The 16,422-nt window shown below is 40.8% G+C and overlaps 1 protein-coding gene across 1 annotated transcript in view; it reads left to right on the top strand.

The window, feature by feature from the left end:
• ttyh2 (tweety family member 2) overlaps positions 1-16,422 on the top strand; it is a 52,101-nt gene that overhangs the window by 17,041 nt on the left and 18,638 nt on the right. The window contains exons 3-4 of the mRNA XM_088599884.1: positions 9,579-9,690; positions 15,909-16,129. Coding sequence (XP_088456010.1) covers positions 9,579-9,690; positions 15,909-16,129 — 333 coding nt within the window. The remainder of the gene's footprint in view (positions 1-9,578; positions 9,691-15,908; positions 16,130-16,422) is intronic.

Here is a 16,422-nt window from a genome sequence, read left to right on the forward strand (position 1 = left end):
TTAAAAAGTCAAATTAAGGAACCTCTGGAAGGATTGATTTAGACAGTGGTGGAGCCTGCGTACAAAGATAAGTTAATTCAAAAGAAATAAGCTAAGGCTATGCACTTTTAAAAGCTCGCTGTTTAGCTTGCAACTTTTGTTATTCAGTGGTGCATCAATCTACAGTATGTGACTGAAAAACAAATTAGGTGTAGCAAAAGGAGCAAACGCAGGGGTAAACTGTAAAACCAAATCTGTAAAGTGCATGCTACCAGTGTTACAAGGAAAAGAATCTGGGGTATTAATCTAACTGACTGATAAGAGAGCATTCTTGAAGAATGGGGAAGACGCACATCTGTGAATGTCCACCACGTGTCAAAGTCAAACTGAATTTTCGGCATTAAGATAAATTATATCAGCATGGAGATCAGTATTGGAGTGGAGGAGGAACTGAACATTGATTATATTAATTCATAATGCAAATAAAAAGAACAAATGATAGCTACATAATGCTTGATTGAATTGAAAAAGAATTTTCTTAATCTCGTGACAGTCAGCTTAGTGAGCTGGCTGATTGAGTTAAAGCCCTATTAACATTCCAGTTTGAGACAAGGCTCATTGTAGTGTTAAGTGCATTGGCGTGATGCTGTTTAACTGGGAATCTCATAACCCTTTGCAGGCTGAAGCTGTGACACTGTTATGTAATATGCCTGTGCACAGAGACTCATATGTCCTCATCTTTTGCAGCCCACTTCCTTCAATGCAGTGAAGCACGTTTAGTGCAATGATTACAGTACAAAATTATGTCTCGGTAACAAATTAGGAACCTGCACTTTTTCTTCCCCTCATTTTCAACTTTCACTGCTGATGAAGGGGATTTAATCATTTTGTGCTTCTCTTGGCAGCTGAAATGTGAATGCTGCACTGGCTTACTTCTGCCATTCGCCAAGCTGTCCTGCAGTGGCTTTGAGGTTTTGAATTAAATCGCTCTGCCTGATTGTTTATTTGTTTATGGCCTTCTTAGTGGTGCCTCATAGTCAGGAGAAAGAGACAGAAATGTCACAATTTTAAAATTCTCAGTGAATGAACCCAAAGGAGAGGTTACTGCCTCTTCAGTGTTGCATTGTGCTGCACAGGATATTCTTCAAGCTGTGCCTATGATGCAACTTGTACTTGTGCTTCTGCAATTAAGGAGGTTTCCGTTAAGCCTTTTGACTTGAGAGTTGGGTTTTGGACAAGAGAACTTGAATCGGCACCAACAACAGGCCAACACAGGATCAGACTTCCATTCCTCTCCCTCTACAAAATGGAGTAAAGGCTGGACCTCAATGAGATACTCCAAGAAAAACATAAAGTTGTTTAATTCAGATAAAAACTAGTTATATAGTAAGATTTCCTTGCATAAGGAAAATATTTACAACATGCGTATGTTTAAAAGCATGTTAAAAGAAAACTAGAGAATAAGGCAAATGTAGTGTGAGGTGTTATATCTTGACACTAAGGGTCATGTTGTGTTATGATGAGCTATCAAGATCTAAATTTTAAATTCATACTGCAGCTGTGATTTGAAGGGAAATAAAAGCCTTGAGGTTGGATGAAGACAGTTTTCTTGGAAATGGGCCTTGTTTTTTTTTTTTAAACTGGCCCTTTAGCATTTTCTACTAAAGCAGACCTCAGTACAGTATCTCAGTTCCATTTTATGTGACCCTGAAGTCACAGCAGGGGGCTCATTAGCTTTCATTGTGTCTCTCAGCGGAGGTTTTTGGAATAAAAGCCGTGTCGGAGGTTTTTTATCTTTCCATAAACTCAAGCACTCCCAGCAGGGTGAGGCGCAGCCTATTCTAAATGAAGGTGGAGTTTATACCCCATTTTGTCCGTTTCCCAGTCTTACTGTTTGCATCAGGTTTTTAAATAACCACTGTGTACTGAACTATGTGCAGTAGTGCTGCAATTTTAACAGGATGTTTGTGCAAAAGGCATTCCTTTCTGTTTTGGAGAATGACATCCTAGTAAGAGCAGCTGAAAGCACTTTGCAGGTTTAAGAAAACAGGATCTACTGACATTTTAGAATTGCGCAAAAGTGGATCTAACATTTACCAACAGCCCATCTTGTCTTTGTCCCTTGCCCCATGGGAAGAGAAGGTCCTATTAACTGAATTAGCTGAGACAAGGGGATTAGTACCCCTCTGAAATATATGTATTTTTTTAAATATTTTGTGTCTGAGTGGTTTTGGAATCCATTGACAATACAGTGATTAATATGTTTTTCATTTGATCATGTTCCATCCATAGGTGTCAGTTCAGCTTTCCTCTGTAAAACATTACTTTGAGGAGCATAAAGCTGTTTGTATGGAAAAAGAAGATGGAGTTGGAGCCAAGCCACAATCTGGCATCTTTCTGTTGCCAAAACAAGACTGTATTCTAGCCTAGGGCTTTACTGAGTGAATGAAACAGGCCTGCCCGATTAGAGCAGACCTAGTTGATCTTGCATCTTTTACTGGTCGAGTAATGACTGGACAGTAGGGACATTCTGAAATATAACAGCACTGATATATCATACCATTTGTTCAGAAAGGACAATTGTGTGCATTATGAAAGGCATTGATAATCATTTAAAATCATTGACTCACCCTCTTAATCTCTATCTACAGTGTGAACAGTATATGGCCTTTTGTTGATTCCCAGTGACCAGATCCACTCTAGATAGGCCAGGATATTAAGGTGGAGTGCAGGCCCAGATGCATCCCTCATGGGACCCAGTATTTGGAGAAAAACTCATGCCACACGGAAACAATGAAACCACCATGCTAACATGCTGCATGCCCCCCTCAGTGCAGATGTCATGATTCTCTTGACAGCATGTTACAGGCTTTCTTCTGAGGAAGCAGCCTAGTCACAGTAACCACTTATCACGTCTTGAATTCCTAGAGGTTAGAGAAAGGTTAGCGCCTGATGATTTTATGAAATCCACCGGACACTCTAAAAATTACTCTAAAATCTTTTCCAGTTAATTATGACTACACGGGATGCTTTGTTCATTGCAGTTTATTTCCGAGTTAAATAAAAAATGCTTCGTCTTTAATAATTGAGTTTCTTCGAAGCTGTCTTGCGGCTCCATTTTCAATATCTTTTTTTCGGTATTGGTTATGTTCAGCTTAAACTGAACATGGAACAGGGTGTTTCCTTGGAATATTTTGGAGGATACTTCAGATGCACAAGCTTAGAGTTCAGGATGTTTGTAACCGCAGTGATCCATTTAGTAACAATAGCTTGGTATGCAATAAACATCTCAATAATAAGCTCAAAGATCTAGCTCAGTTCTGAGGTCCAGTTATCCCATAGAGTGTTCCTCTAGCCCTTGCTGTTATTTATCAGGATATTTAGACTAAATGCTTGTTTGGACAGATTCCTGAGGTTTGTGTGCTCAACATTTCAAACAGACTACACTTGACCAGATGCTACCTAGTATCTGGTCTGCAATAAAGCCAGAATTCCTAGGAGAGGCTAATTGTAATCTAGCAGGTGCACAGTAGATTAGGGTCAGATGGGCTGTGTTAATCACAGCATAGATTCAGGTCAGACTCGGGTATGACTTGGCGTGATCCTGGTCAGATCTCACTGAAATAGAAGAGGATAGAACATGTGCATGTGTTTCTGCTGGATTGGACAAGTGCACCGCTTCCTGGGTAGTCCAGAAGGGAATCATCAACAAAGTAATGAGCCTAATTTGATTACAAAGCAGTAGCAGTCGGCAACTTTGACAGACACCCTGATTGGCACCTCTGCCAGCACGCCAGCTGTGCACACTGCGCTCATCATGCACAGAGCGTGATTCACCGTCATTAGCAAACTGTTTTCTGCTCATCAGAAGGGAGGAGCCGTCATTGTGTTTGACATTCTGGCTTCTAAGGGGTTTGCTTATGGCAATATCGATGCAAGGAAGGTCCTGAGAGCACATAAAACTCACACTAATGCGCAGAAAGGCAGTTAGGGCTGTCAGACGTGGACTAATAGGTAGGATTTTGCCTGGAATCCATCATTTTTATTTGCTCTTAGAGGGATACAGGGATGTTACACTCCAGGTCTCCTTGTAAATCTTTAGTTAGCATTCTGTGTTGCTCATGTAATGTATTGTCTTTAGGAATCCACTGAAAATAACTTCCATGTTTTTACTTCTAAGCCCTAGGCCCATAAATAGCTGAAATGCTTTCAAAACGAGCTTTCTTGGACAGATTTCAAGAACAATTAAGAAGAGAGTGCCTTAATGTGCACTTCATATACCAGACCTTGGGTTTTGCTTTAACCAGTGTCTTTTAATACAGTATACTTTAAGGTCTCGAACAACAAGTACTGTATATTAGTATGTGTATCCTTTAACAGCACAAACTTTAATTGCATTGTGCTGTGCTGTAGTTGCTCTAGTATTTTCATTTATGAATAAAGCCCATTTAGTCACCCCTAAACTAATGTTTAATGAAAAACACATTTATTTGATTTGTTTCCCACATCTGTACTGTCTCTTGACTGAGTGACAACTTCAAACTTTTCCGATTAAAAATCTCTTATTGTTACATAAAGCAGGTTCGACGCATATTGTGCTCTGGAGCAAAAGGCTGTGAAAATTCCCGTTGTGTGTTCGTGTGTGTTTTTTAAAGTGTCAGACCCACAGTTTGGTTTCTTAAAGAGAAATCTAAAGCACTCTGATTTTTTTAAAATTTAGAAAATCTTATTATTCACAGCATGCCAGTGAGTTAGTTGTAGGACTTTAAAAGTGAATATTTTAAGTGTTGAGGCAATGATGAAAAGTAATAAAATTGTAGTTGGTGAAATAATAACACAAACTGGACTACTGAGGTGCATCACTGTTCTTTCATAGATATGAGAATAGATTCAATGTCCTGCCTTTTCGGACCCTTTCGTCTGAGTGCTTTGTTGTTGTATTTGATATGAGGACACTACAATGCCTACAAGCGATGTATGAGTCCTTTATAAAGAGCTCTGCCAATGCAGTTTGCAAGGTAGGGTATAAGCTCTATCAGAAGGCTATTGAGGCTTTGATATGGTTGATTAGCATTAATGTCTATTTCTCTTTTACGGAGTGTCATGCCACTGTGATGATGCAAATGCCTTAATCCCCTAGCTGTCTCAGCTTTGACCCTGCTGGGGACACGCACAGAGCAACAGTGCCTAAGGAAATTAAAGGAGTTTGGGGAATTTGTTTTAGGGAAAATATCTGTATAAGGTAGGGTAGGATGAATATCCTTGGAGCTGTACCAAAGAATATGCCTTTTACAAAACTTTAGTCAGTAAATATTTTATAACTCTGCATCCCAGCAATAGGCAGCTAAACCATTCAGTTAAATTGTTTTACTACAAAATAAATCTAGGCTAATGTAAATCAAAGAAAACAGTGGCTAAGGCAATTTCTGTCTTGAAACTGGTCATCGTCGCTATTAATTCATGTTTTCTTCCTTCCTGCGTTACCTGTTCCTGCTCCTAATCTTGTCATTTGAAAGCATTGCATTCATTTGCCACATACCTGTCATTTGAAGTGGGGTGTATGTTTTTACCCCTTTGAAAGCATCCCAAAAATGTTCTGGCAAAGTGTAGACTTCAATGCATAAACTACCCATACTAATACAAAAGTTCTGCCGATGCCTAAATTCCCGTCTGCAGAATATCTTCCAGTTTCATGTTCTAGAAGGACATTCCTTGCATTTTAAAGAAGCCTTCAGCTGTGTAAAGATTTGGTTGCTGCACAACAATCTCTTTTATTTTTTCATCCAGATTAGTCTCCTAAGTTTTCTCATTTTTTCCTGCCTGATCTAAATATAGAAAGATGAAAGCCTTTTGTCACGGTCTGTGTTCAGCTTTTTTTCAAGTGCAAAGTGAAGTGTGATTTTGAGGATGTTCATGCAGCACTCGTAGCCTCCAGGTACAAGGCTTAAAGATGCTGGTCCTTGCCATCTATCACAAGCTCCACAAGCACAGGGACTGCGTCAGTCTGTGGTGCCCGCTGTGGGCCATTGGAAGGCTCTTATTGAGGACTTATGTAACTTGTGTGTTGCTGGGTCACATTTGGTCAAATGCACCATCAAATAAATGCCAGGGCAGTCTTCTAACAAGACTAATGAGACAGGCGGAGTGGTGGCGCTGTGGCTAAGGCTAAGGTTGCCAGTTCAAATCCCATGGCCGGCAGAGGAATCCTACTCCATTGGGCCCCTGAGCAAAGGCCCTTAGCCCCAGCTGCTCCAGGGGCGCTGTATAAGTGGCTGACCCTGCGCTCTGACCCCAAGCTTCTCTCTCCCTATCTCTGTGCCTGTGTGTCTCGTGGAGAGCAAGCTGGGGTGTGCAAAAAGACAAATTCCTAATGCAAGAAATTGTATATGGGTAATAAAGTGAGCTCTCTCTTATGAAGGAGTAATTCTCGTTACTGATGGTGTTCATACGGTCATGTTTTCAACGTTAGAAACCATCACGGGATGTGATGCTGTGGGTGCCATTCTGTTTTTTTTTCTTCAGCTGAGATGCAAACCACCTGAGCTGCAAAAGCTGCAGCATTTGCAGGAGTATTGATAAGGTCCATCATGCAGTGGTTGAAGCTGTGGAGCCTCATTCAGGTGTCAGGACTCTCATAAGAACCATAATAAGAGGCAGAGGAGAAAAGTCACACAAAAAGTCACTTGTATGCTCTGGGAGTCTAGACTAAACATTTTGTCCTGATGGAAATCCCCACATTTACCATCCTTGGGTGTTACCATCTGTTTTTATTATTACTATGCTGCTTAATTTCTTAGGAGGATGTTTTTATACAGCCGGGTATTTTAGTGGAGCAATTTGGTTGAAGTGCATTGGTGCTCATGCTCAAATATACAACAGCAGTGTCTCACATGGTTTTTGAACCCATAAATTTCCAATTATGTGTCCAGCACCCTAACCAATGCTCTACACTGGGGTAAACCATACTCGTTAAAGCAAGTCATTATATTCTAGAAATCTTACTTCTTTGTTTGTGATGTATGTTTTGCGTGAAAAACGAGTGGATTAAAATAATGAAATCAGTATGTATAGTCAAGTGTCATCATAGTATTTGAATCACAATCTTTCGTTATGTCTGTAAAGCCCTAAAACCTCTGCTGTTCTTGAGTATCCCTGCTTAGGTTCTGAGCCATAGTTACACCAATTCCCATTACTATTAAACTGCAAATAACATTAAAATATCTGCAGAGCGAAGGCTTTGTGTTGAGGCCTGGGAACTAGACCCTTCATCTTCCTTCTGCACCAGTTCCAGCCCCTGTGCTGCATTGGTCCGGTGAATGGAGAACAGAGATTACATGCATGCACGCGCTCTCACGCCGGATAATAACTGAAAGTGCCGGGCTCAGATAAAGCGGCGTTTGCATACAGCAGGCAGTGTGGAGAAGAGTGATAAGCTTCGCTTAGATACTTTGCCAGCCATTCTGTCTGGGACACAGTCGAGTAGGAGAAGAGCAGGAATAAAGGCGATCGGAGTGAATACTAATTTGACTGAGCAGGACAGGAGCAGTCAGGACCTCATTCGTCTCGACCTGTTTCTGGAAATGGCCAGTTGCAGACCACCAGGCACCTGCACCCCTCATCTGTGCCACGGTAAATAGTGGGTGGGCTGTTTTGTCGATGATCTCCCACCAGGGCTAACGCATGGCCTCTGATAATGCACACTTAAGCTAATTATCAGCAGTGTGGAGTAGGGACTGGCCCTAGGGAGCTCAATGGATTCTCCTGTTTGTACATGGAAAAAACCCTGACTCTCATTTTGAATTACAATGTTAGAAGCTTGTTAAAGACCCAGCAGTCTTTATTGGGCTGTAATGTGGTATCATGTTGTCCCTATGGTACGAAGTGATTTAAAGTTCTTTATTTTCAGCCCTTTTCAGCATAAATGTGATCTCATTTCCCCTACTCTGTTTTATACTGTAATATGTAAGTTCTCTACTGTTAGGCATGTGTAGACTAAATGACTATGGAACCCTCATTAGCACAGAACTGCCATAAAACTCTTATTTTGATTTAAGGCAAAAATAAAATCGAACAGATGGCAGGCAAGCCCTTCAAGATGTTTCCAGATATTACTGTTGTAAAACTGGGAGCTTCCCATTTTCCTTTAAAGCCTTAAATCAAACAATCACTGCTTTTGAGAGGCCTCAGACAATACTGAAACCCACCAGTTTCACCAATAGAATATCTACAATAGTTTTATCGAATGGCAAACTCTCCGCAAACTTTAACTCAGATGAGGAGTTGCAAAGCACGTAAATTATTCAGAACCTGGGATTTATTTGCAGGTCATCTCTAGACTGTCACTCACCTTGTCCAGTAGTAACTCTCATATAAGACAGCTGAGTTACATGTTTATAGTAGTTTCAAGCCCCTGGAAAGTAAAATTTTATTTAAGAGATTTGTTCAAATAAATAAAACCAGCACAGTTACTTAACTTAATTTTTATCTGAAGGTAGGTCTGTATAAATCCTTTGTAAATGTATTACTCAAGGCTAATTGCTCATTTATTACCTTATTTATAAAGCGGCATCCATTTACATTGTCCGTTTCATGTCTGCCTTGGACTGAAGAGAATTCTGAGGCTAAAACGGTTCAATCACAGAGGGAACACAGGACCTATTCATGGTTAAACAGAAAACAGTTTGAAAGAAAAAACGTATTTTTATACTTATTTATTCACAGCACTTTATCAAGATGGGCATGCTGACAAATATTCAGGGGACATTGCGTAAGGTTTCATTCAGCCGTGTGAAAATATTTTCAGTTTTTATCCTTTCTGTTTTTATAGGAGAGGTGAATAACGACATGGCGCTCCAGCATATAAATATAGTGTTCATGGTTCTCACCACCATAACCTTGCCCACTATTCATGGACTTTCGTCTCAGTCTTGCTTCTTTTCTCTTGGATCAGTTTCATCTGTCTCATTTTGTGAACTTTATTATTTACGTTATTTTCGGAGGTTTCAATGAAGTCCTGGTCCTGAGGGGGTCTTCAAATTAGCTTAAAGGTTTCTTCATCTGGCTGACGCTTGTATCCAGTGCGACTTATAATTGCATCTGGTCAAGATGCAAAGGGTGCATAACCCGGAGAGCAGGAGAAACAACAACAAAACCACAGAAAATAACAACGACAACAACAAAGCTTTAATTAAGTGCTAGGATGTTGCACAGCATTAAGGAATTTCAGTATTGCTTGAAAGACAGGAAGTATAAACCCAAGAGCGTGATCGGTAGGTGAAAGAAGGTCACAGGCCTCTGGGATCAGCCACTGTACAGTATACCCTGAAGACGCAACTTCAACAACTTTTGCGTTTGCTTTTACGCACAAATGACACTGTTGTCTTGTTTCTGGCTCTGTTTTGTTTCGGTCAGTACCTGTGGCTCGTGGAAGGACGCGCAGTACAATTTTCCCGTCCTGTTTATCTATAGCGCAGACAGTCAATGAAAAGTTTATTCCGGGAAAAACCATCACCGTAAGCCTGCATCAGATAAACTTCCTCATCCTCTGGAGGGAGAAAAAAAGAAGGGAAACTAATGGTCATGTTCTTTCTTGTCTGCAGCGCCGCGGTTGGAGTTGGGTTCTATGGGAACAGTGAGACGAATGATGGAGTGTACCAGCTGACTTACTCTCTCTATAATGCCAATCATACACTGGGTGGTGTCGACAGCCTGGTAAGTATTAGAAACCCCCCCCCTTCCCCTCACAACTTCAGGCTGTTACCGTAGGTACAGTACCCAGGTGTAATGTCGGAACAAGGAAGTCATGACAAATTTTGAGTCACACTACAGGAAGCCAGTAGCAGGCTTGACTTGGCCTTCGTGTATTCCCTTGCAGAAGATCACAAGACCACTGTTCGCCCGGGCTTTCCTGGAGACAGTGTCGATGAGCTGATGCTTACAGAAAGCCATCTTCCCTCTGAGCACAGACACAGACAGTCCCACGAGGCAGTGAAAGTGCGAGAAAATAAGATGTGAAGTAAAAAGCCCAGTCTTCAAAAGGCCAACATCTGTTTTCCAGCTCCTGTTATTGAATTACCTTCCCACTGATCTCAGTTTTATAAAATTATGTTTTCCCCATAGGCTTTTTTGCATCCATCTTCATTTACAGGAGACTTTCTTTTTCAGTTCAAATACTGATGGTTTTAGTGCTTTTTCTGTTAAATGCTGCCCAAAGTTAAACTCATACCCAGTACAGTTAGACGTGCTGTCACCCTCTGTCCCTACAGTACGTACCCTACAACAGAGTCTGAAGCTGACAGTTCTGAGCAATAGTTCTGTTTGATTGTGAACCCCCTAGGTTAGTTCGTATTCTCATATATGTTAGACCTAAAACGTATCTAGACCTTCATAGAAGTTGTAATAAACGATTAAGATAACCTCATTAAACATAGAACGCAAAGACATAAGGTAGAACAGGATTATTTTAGTATCAAAATGATCCAATGGCGAATATTCTCTTGTGAATTAGTATATGATCCCCTTAGATTCAGTAAGTGGTGACCCCTCCTTGAGAAACCTGTAACTCTTTATCAGTCTCTTTTAATTTGGGGCCCATTCTTTCATATAGACCTTCTTAATGACAGATGCTAACTGTGTTAATGACATTTGAGGAATTGATGAAAACCTTACTTCAGGTCCTGCCATATCATTTCAATGGAGTTTAAGTCTCCAGAATGTCAAATTTCTTCTTCTCAAACAATTGCATTGTAGATCTCCCGGTATGTTTAGGGTCATTTTCCTGCTGCATGACTTACCCCACAATGTGCTGATACATCACCATGTTTCTGTCAATGACAACAAGCCTTTGGGGCCCTGAGGCAGCAAAGCAGCCCCAACCTGTGCTGGCTGGGGTGAGGTTCTGCTGTTGAAAGGCATTGTCTTTCCTGCTAGAAGTGTCTGGTTTTTGCCACACAAAACATTTCCCTTTGTGACCAGAAATTTCAAATTTCCCATCTGTCCAGAAAACATATTTCCCATAGTCTCGAGGATCATTCAGGTGCTCTCTAGAGAACTTGAGACGGTGAGCCATGCTCTTGTTAGAGAACAGCGGTTTCTTCCTGGCTGTCTTACCATGAAAACCATTCCCATTCAGTCTTTTCCTGGTGGCTGAGGTATGAGCCCTGACATGCAGTGAGAGAGCCAAGCAGATCCCCACATGTTAATACAAAGGCCTTTGTGACTTCTGGATGATTTTTCAGGTTGTTCTTGGGAAGATTTGATAGGATGACCTGTCCTGGGTGGTGCCACTGTGGTATTGGATATTGTCCTGTCTTGGATGATGGCTGGAGCTCCGAATGTTTAGGAAATGGTTCTTGCAACCCTCTCTTGTCTGATCCTAATCACCTATTTTCTTCTGAGCTTTTTAGTAATCCTCTTCCTCTGAAGCTCTCCTTTGATCGTGGCGTGACATATTTCCACTAACCTCTGTGATAGGACTAATCTCCTGAAGATTCTGACCATTATATAGGACAGGGCTGCCCAAACGCACTTCATGTTTACTCGTTACTCAATGATTTAATCCCTTGATTCTAATTACCGCCTTTTTATTCAACATTTGCTGCGTCTTAATACCTCACTCATTTTTTTTTTCAATTTCATATACCACCTTGTCTCAAAAAAAAACATTGTGTTGCTAAGTAGACACCCTTTTGGTTATTTAAGAAAAGGGTTTGATTAATATAATATAATGATAAGAAATTGGCATTTCCATAATTATATTAATGGTTCCCAAACTATTTCTCAGCACTGTACATCTCCTACTAGAATTCAACAGTTCCTCCAGGGGACAATTGTGACAGATGTCTGCTCTGCAAAAATTGGAATGGCCTTTTGATTTGGAATGCAATAGCCACAATCAAAGCACTGGGATTAACTCTCCCACATCTACATCAACAGGGATTAAAAACTCTGTGAATCTGTTAAACGCCGAAGCTTGAATCTCTTAAATGGGAAGTCATTCTTGTGCCAAAACCCCTGCGTCAGCGACCTTACCTTTCTTCTGCTTGGTCCACCCCCTGGAAAATAATGAAATAGAGAAGATACTCAGTTCAAAAAGGAACCAAAAATAAGAAACGGGAACCAAGGAGACATTCATCGTTCCATGTGTGTCGTTTTGTGTCATCGGAATTCTCTAGAGTGTTTGCAAGGAGAGCCACAAAGAAAATGTCTGCTGTTGTGCACAAAGCCCACAGTGTTTAATGCAGAGCACAGCCAGTAATGAAATTAGCCATTAACGAGTCACAAAGGCCCTTTGAAGTTGGTCTGGAACAAGCACAGGGCTGTCTCAGCTGCCTCATGCGGTCAGTTTAGTTGTTAACCACTATGGTAGAATCAATGGTTTTAAATGGGGATGCTGTTTCCTAGTGTGCTTGTGCAAAACAAAACCCAAAATAAGGAAAATTCATTGCAGGGAAAAAGAAAACATCCATACGTTCATGCTGGATGGAGACGTGATCTTCAAGAAAACTGGTTTTTGGAATCTGTTTTTAAAGAGGGGCCTGTGATCCAAACACAGTGATCTTCTGTCCCTATAGCTGCAGTATAATTAAAAATTGTAACTCGATATCCAGACTGCAGCTTCCTAAGATGTTCATATTGTAATGGAATTTTAGAATGCTACAGAAAATGGGATTTTTATCAATGTATTTGAAGTGCCAGGCTAAACACTCTTCTCATTCTTCCAGACTTGATTTTTACTATTAGAATATCATGGCTGCCTGTTACTGAGGTTGCCAAAACAGGTCAGTTGGATGAGGGAGCTGAGGTTTGTTGGGTGTCTGCCAGTTACATAATTCTAAACATATTTTTTAGCTGAAGAGGGGGCGAGTTTCCCATAACTATAGACGACTGAATTGGAGAGCAGGATGATTGATGGGTTTATTGTGTGTATCCCTGTGTTTAGTCATGATTTCAAGTACTTCAAGTAAGGCTTTGGTAATAGAATTACAGTAAGCATACACAATAAACATCATGCGGTATTTATTCATTTGAAAAGAAACAGAAATATTTCAAGGTACATCACTAAAATACTGTAAAAAGGATTTCAGATCTAGGGTACAACGCCGGGCAGAGGTTTTTAAAGCTCTTGTTTTGTGAATAACCTGTAACATTTATTACATAATGCTCTTGTTACTAAAAGATGCCTTACTAAATGACACCGGACTATCTCAACACCAGTGTCTTATCATGTTTTATTATCAAAGATGCATCATATTTTTCTAGCCCTAGAGTTGCATTTGAAATTGCCCTTCAGCATGTCATTAAAGTTTAGCTGGCAATTTGGTGTGCAATGAATTTTAAATGTAAAATAAATAGAAAAGAAATTCTGATGGAAATGCCACTTTTTAACCAGTAATTAACAAGTAATAAGCCTACTGAAAACATCTTAAATTGATAATGGTTAAGCCTGCTTTAAGCCACACTGAAGCAACATTAATTGAAAGTGATTTAAAAAAACTAAATATCAGGCAAAACTCCAATGTATGTATGAATTTGCTGGAGGCTTTATCTTCTAGGATCATGATCATACACTTGTCAAAGTAAAATTAAGTATAAAAATATTGTCTCTGCTGATGACAGCCTACTAAAACTGCCTTAGTGCTGTGTAATCAGATAAAAGAAATGATGCACTTATGAGAAATGATCAATGCGACTGAATAAATGGTTTCCAGTTCTTGAAGGAGAAATCTCTTTACTTGCAAGATAAGATCCCCAGGAGTAACCTTGCATAGGCCATTGTAGGCAATGAATCTGTTTCTGATGCATGTATGAAAATTGTTATTGACAAATCCCAGAGACCTTGAGGGAGATTAAAAAATGATGTACTTGCTAAACCAGGGATGCTCTCCATATTAATACCCCATTTTCGTACTGGGAAATGTTGCACTACTTTGTAGAAAAAAAAGTAAATTGGCTGCCGTTTGCTGACGTTTGCTATAAGCATTTTACGTTACAAGCAACTGTTTTATTAAAGCAACAGATAAATGAAGAAGACCACAAGATTCCTGTTTTTATTTTAACATTGGGCCCACACTGATGCCTGTTTACTGCAAGTCTTTCACAGCATATCTGTGCTCAGTGTGCCCATAATATTTGGGGTCTTTGTGCTAAAGTGGTGCAGAATCTTTAAAGGTATGCTATTGGCATTTGGCAAGGAGTGGTGATTATTCCCCATACTCCCCCATGCCCCCTGCCTGCCCCTGCTACCCTTTCAAAGCTAGGACAAATTAAGGAGCTACCTAGATATTCAGAAGCAGAGGCCAAGACAATAATAAAGTCTTTTCTCTAGATTTTATCCAGTTCCTCTCCGAGTCTCCTCCTCCAGCACATGCACCTCCTCTTCCATGTAGGGACACACTCAGACAATGAACAAGTGACCCCATGAGAGCCACAAACCCTGACATCAGGGGATGAGTATCACATGCTCTGGAGCTGCCGTAAAGGAAACTGGCCCAGGCAAGCTGAGATATTCTCTCAGATTGTTGTCATTGAAATTTAAAAGACTTTGTCCTCTTGACTCTTTTTGTGAGTTTTAGAATTCTGAATATCCTCGTCGAAAAAGATCTTAACTTTTTGCCTTTAAAACTTCATGGTAAAATTGGATCTTTTTGTGCGTTTCCAGGGTGTCCTCTGTGCTTTCGTTCTGACACCACATTACTCATGCAGCTTGTCCAGTTCCCCAGGAGACTGATAAAGATGTTGCAAATCTGTTTTCCTTCTATGCCCGTGGCTCGACAGTCGAAACTATCGACTTTCCTTCCCAGCCAACTTTGTGCCACATACTTTCAAACACTGAGCCTTAAAAAGTGACCTCCTGCTCCAATTTTACAGATCTTTTTCTTTAGTTTTCTGTAACTCTTTTTAAAAGGCAAGGTGTTCTCTGCCCTCATTTGCCTGTCTTGCTTTTTTGCAACACTTTACTTATAAGGTACTGCATTATTACACTATATTAATACCGCTTTGTGCTCTATTAGTGCAAAACTGTATTATCACTTCTCTTTGGTGCTGAAAATGCCATTTTTGTTCTTAAAAGGAACATTTTAGAATAACAGAGCAAAGCCTATAACAGTTTCCAATAACAGTGCAAAGATGGTACAGTATGTTCCTCTGTCTGATAATTTGTGGTCTTTTGGGGAATTTAGAAATGCTGAATATTGTGGAAACTCCTAGGAATATGCTTGTAAGTTCATTTTTGAAGGATTTTACATGTAATAGAAAAAAAAGAAGAAATGAGGATGGGGATTCACAAAGTATTTTGTTCCTGAATGTCTTCTGCACCACTAACAAGTGCCTACCAGTTTTTAGTTAAACATCAGAGACCATTTTTCCATTGCCTTCTGTTCTTAGCAATGCTGAATAAGACAGATGTCTATTCATTGTTTTTGCAGACTTAAGGACGTTTCCGACCCAAAAACTGGAAATATTTTTTGGTACTTGAAACAGCAGTAGAAGCAAAACGTTACAAGTAACATGCAAAGAAGCAGGACAGGCAACTGAGAGCAGTAATGACTGTACCACACCTTCCCTCTTGCAATGTCATTTAAAAAGAGTTCCGCATCCCAAACAAAGATCTGTAACTGTGGCGCGTAGGTGCTTTTTGAGACCTGGCTGGCACCATGCTGTCTGCTTAACAAGCCCACCTCGAGGACCCTGGTCCTCTGGAACACACAGGTTTTGATGATGTGATGAGAACTGAGATTCAGTCATGGAGCTTACTGGAAAATCCACTAATTAACAACCATTGTATTATTTGCCTCTGTTTTGCAACAGTATGGATACAGGCATGTAGAAAGTAAATGATGAAGTCCAACTCACCCTCTGCTTTTTTCTTATAACAGTAACAGCTGTCCAGCCCGAGCTGTGCTCATGCCACACTTCTGGTCTCCCCCCAGGTTTCTGGTACCATGGACAGCATGCAGAGGGGCCTGAAGCAGCACCTGGAGCGACTGGATGAGATTTTTGCCACACGTGGGGACTACATCCAGACCCTGCGCTTCATGCAGCAGATGGCTGACAACGTCATCGTGCAGCTGACGGGCCTGCCAGAGTGGGGCCAGACCAGAGTGGACCTGGCGGCCACCGCTGTCCAGATCAGCTATGTGGAGTACTACAGGTGACGAAGCCGTTCGTGAACAATAATCAGAACTGCGAGACGCTCGGGTGGGGATCTGAGTCAGCGTGCGTTGCCCTACAAAGACACGAGCGAAGGTTGTTCCATCCTGTAGTGGAGAAAGACGAAGCAACATTTTGGCTGTCCAGCCTTCTTCAGCCATCACCCTTTCCAGCGTGGCGTTAACCTTTGCCGGTTCCGCCATACTTGTTAGTAATATTTGCGCTTCTCATTTCTACAAAGAATCACAGAATGGTACCCGCTTCTCCCGCCACTGAAATGCAGTGCCCACCGGC

Source organism: Lepisosteus platostomus, chromosome 11, assembly GCF_059453375.1.
Source record: "Lepisosteus platostomus isolate fLepPlt1 chromosome 11, fLepPlt1.hap1, whole genome shotgun sequence".
NCBI classification, from domain to species: domain Eukaryota; kingdom Metazoa; phylum Chordata; class Actinopteri; order Semionotiformes; family Lepisosteidae; genus Lepisosteus; species Lepisosteus platostomus.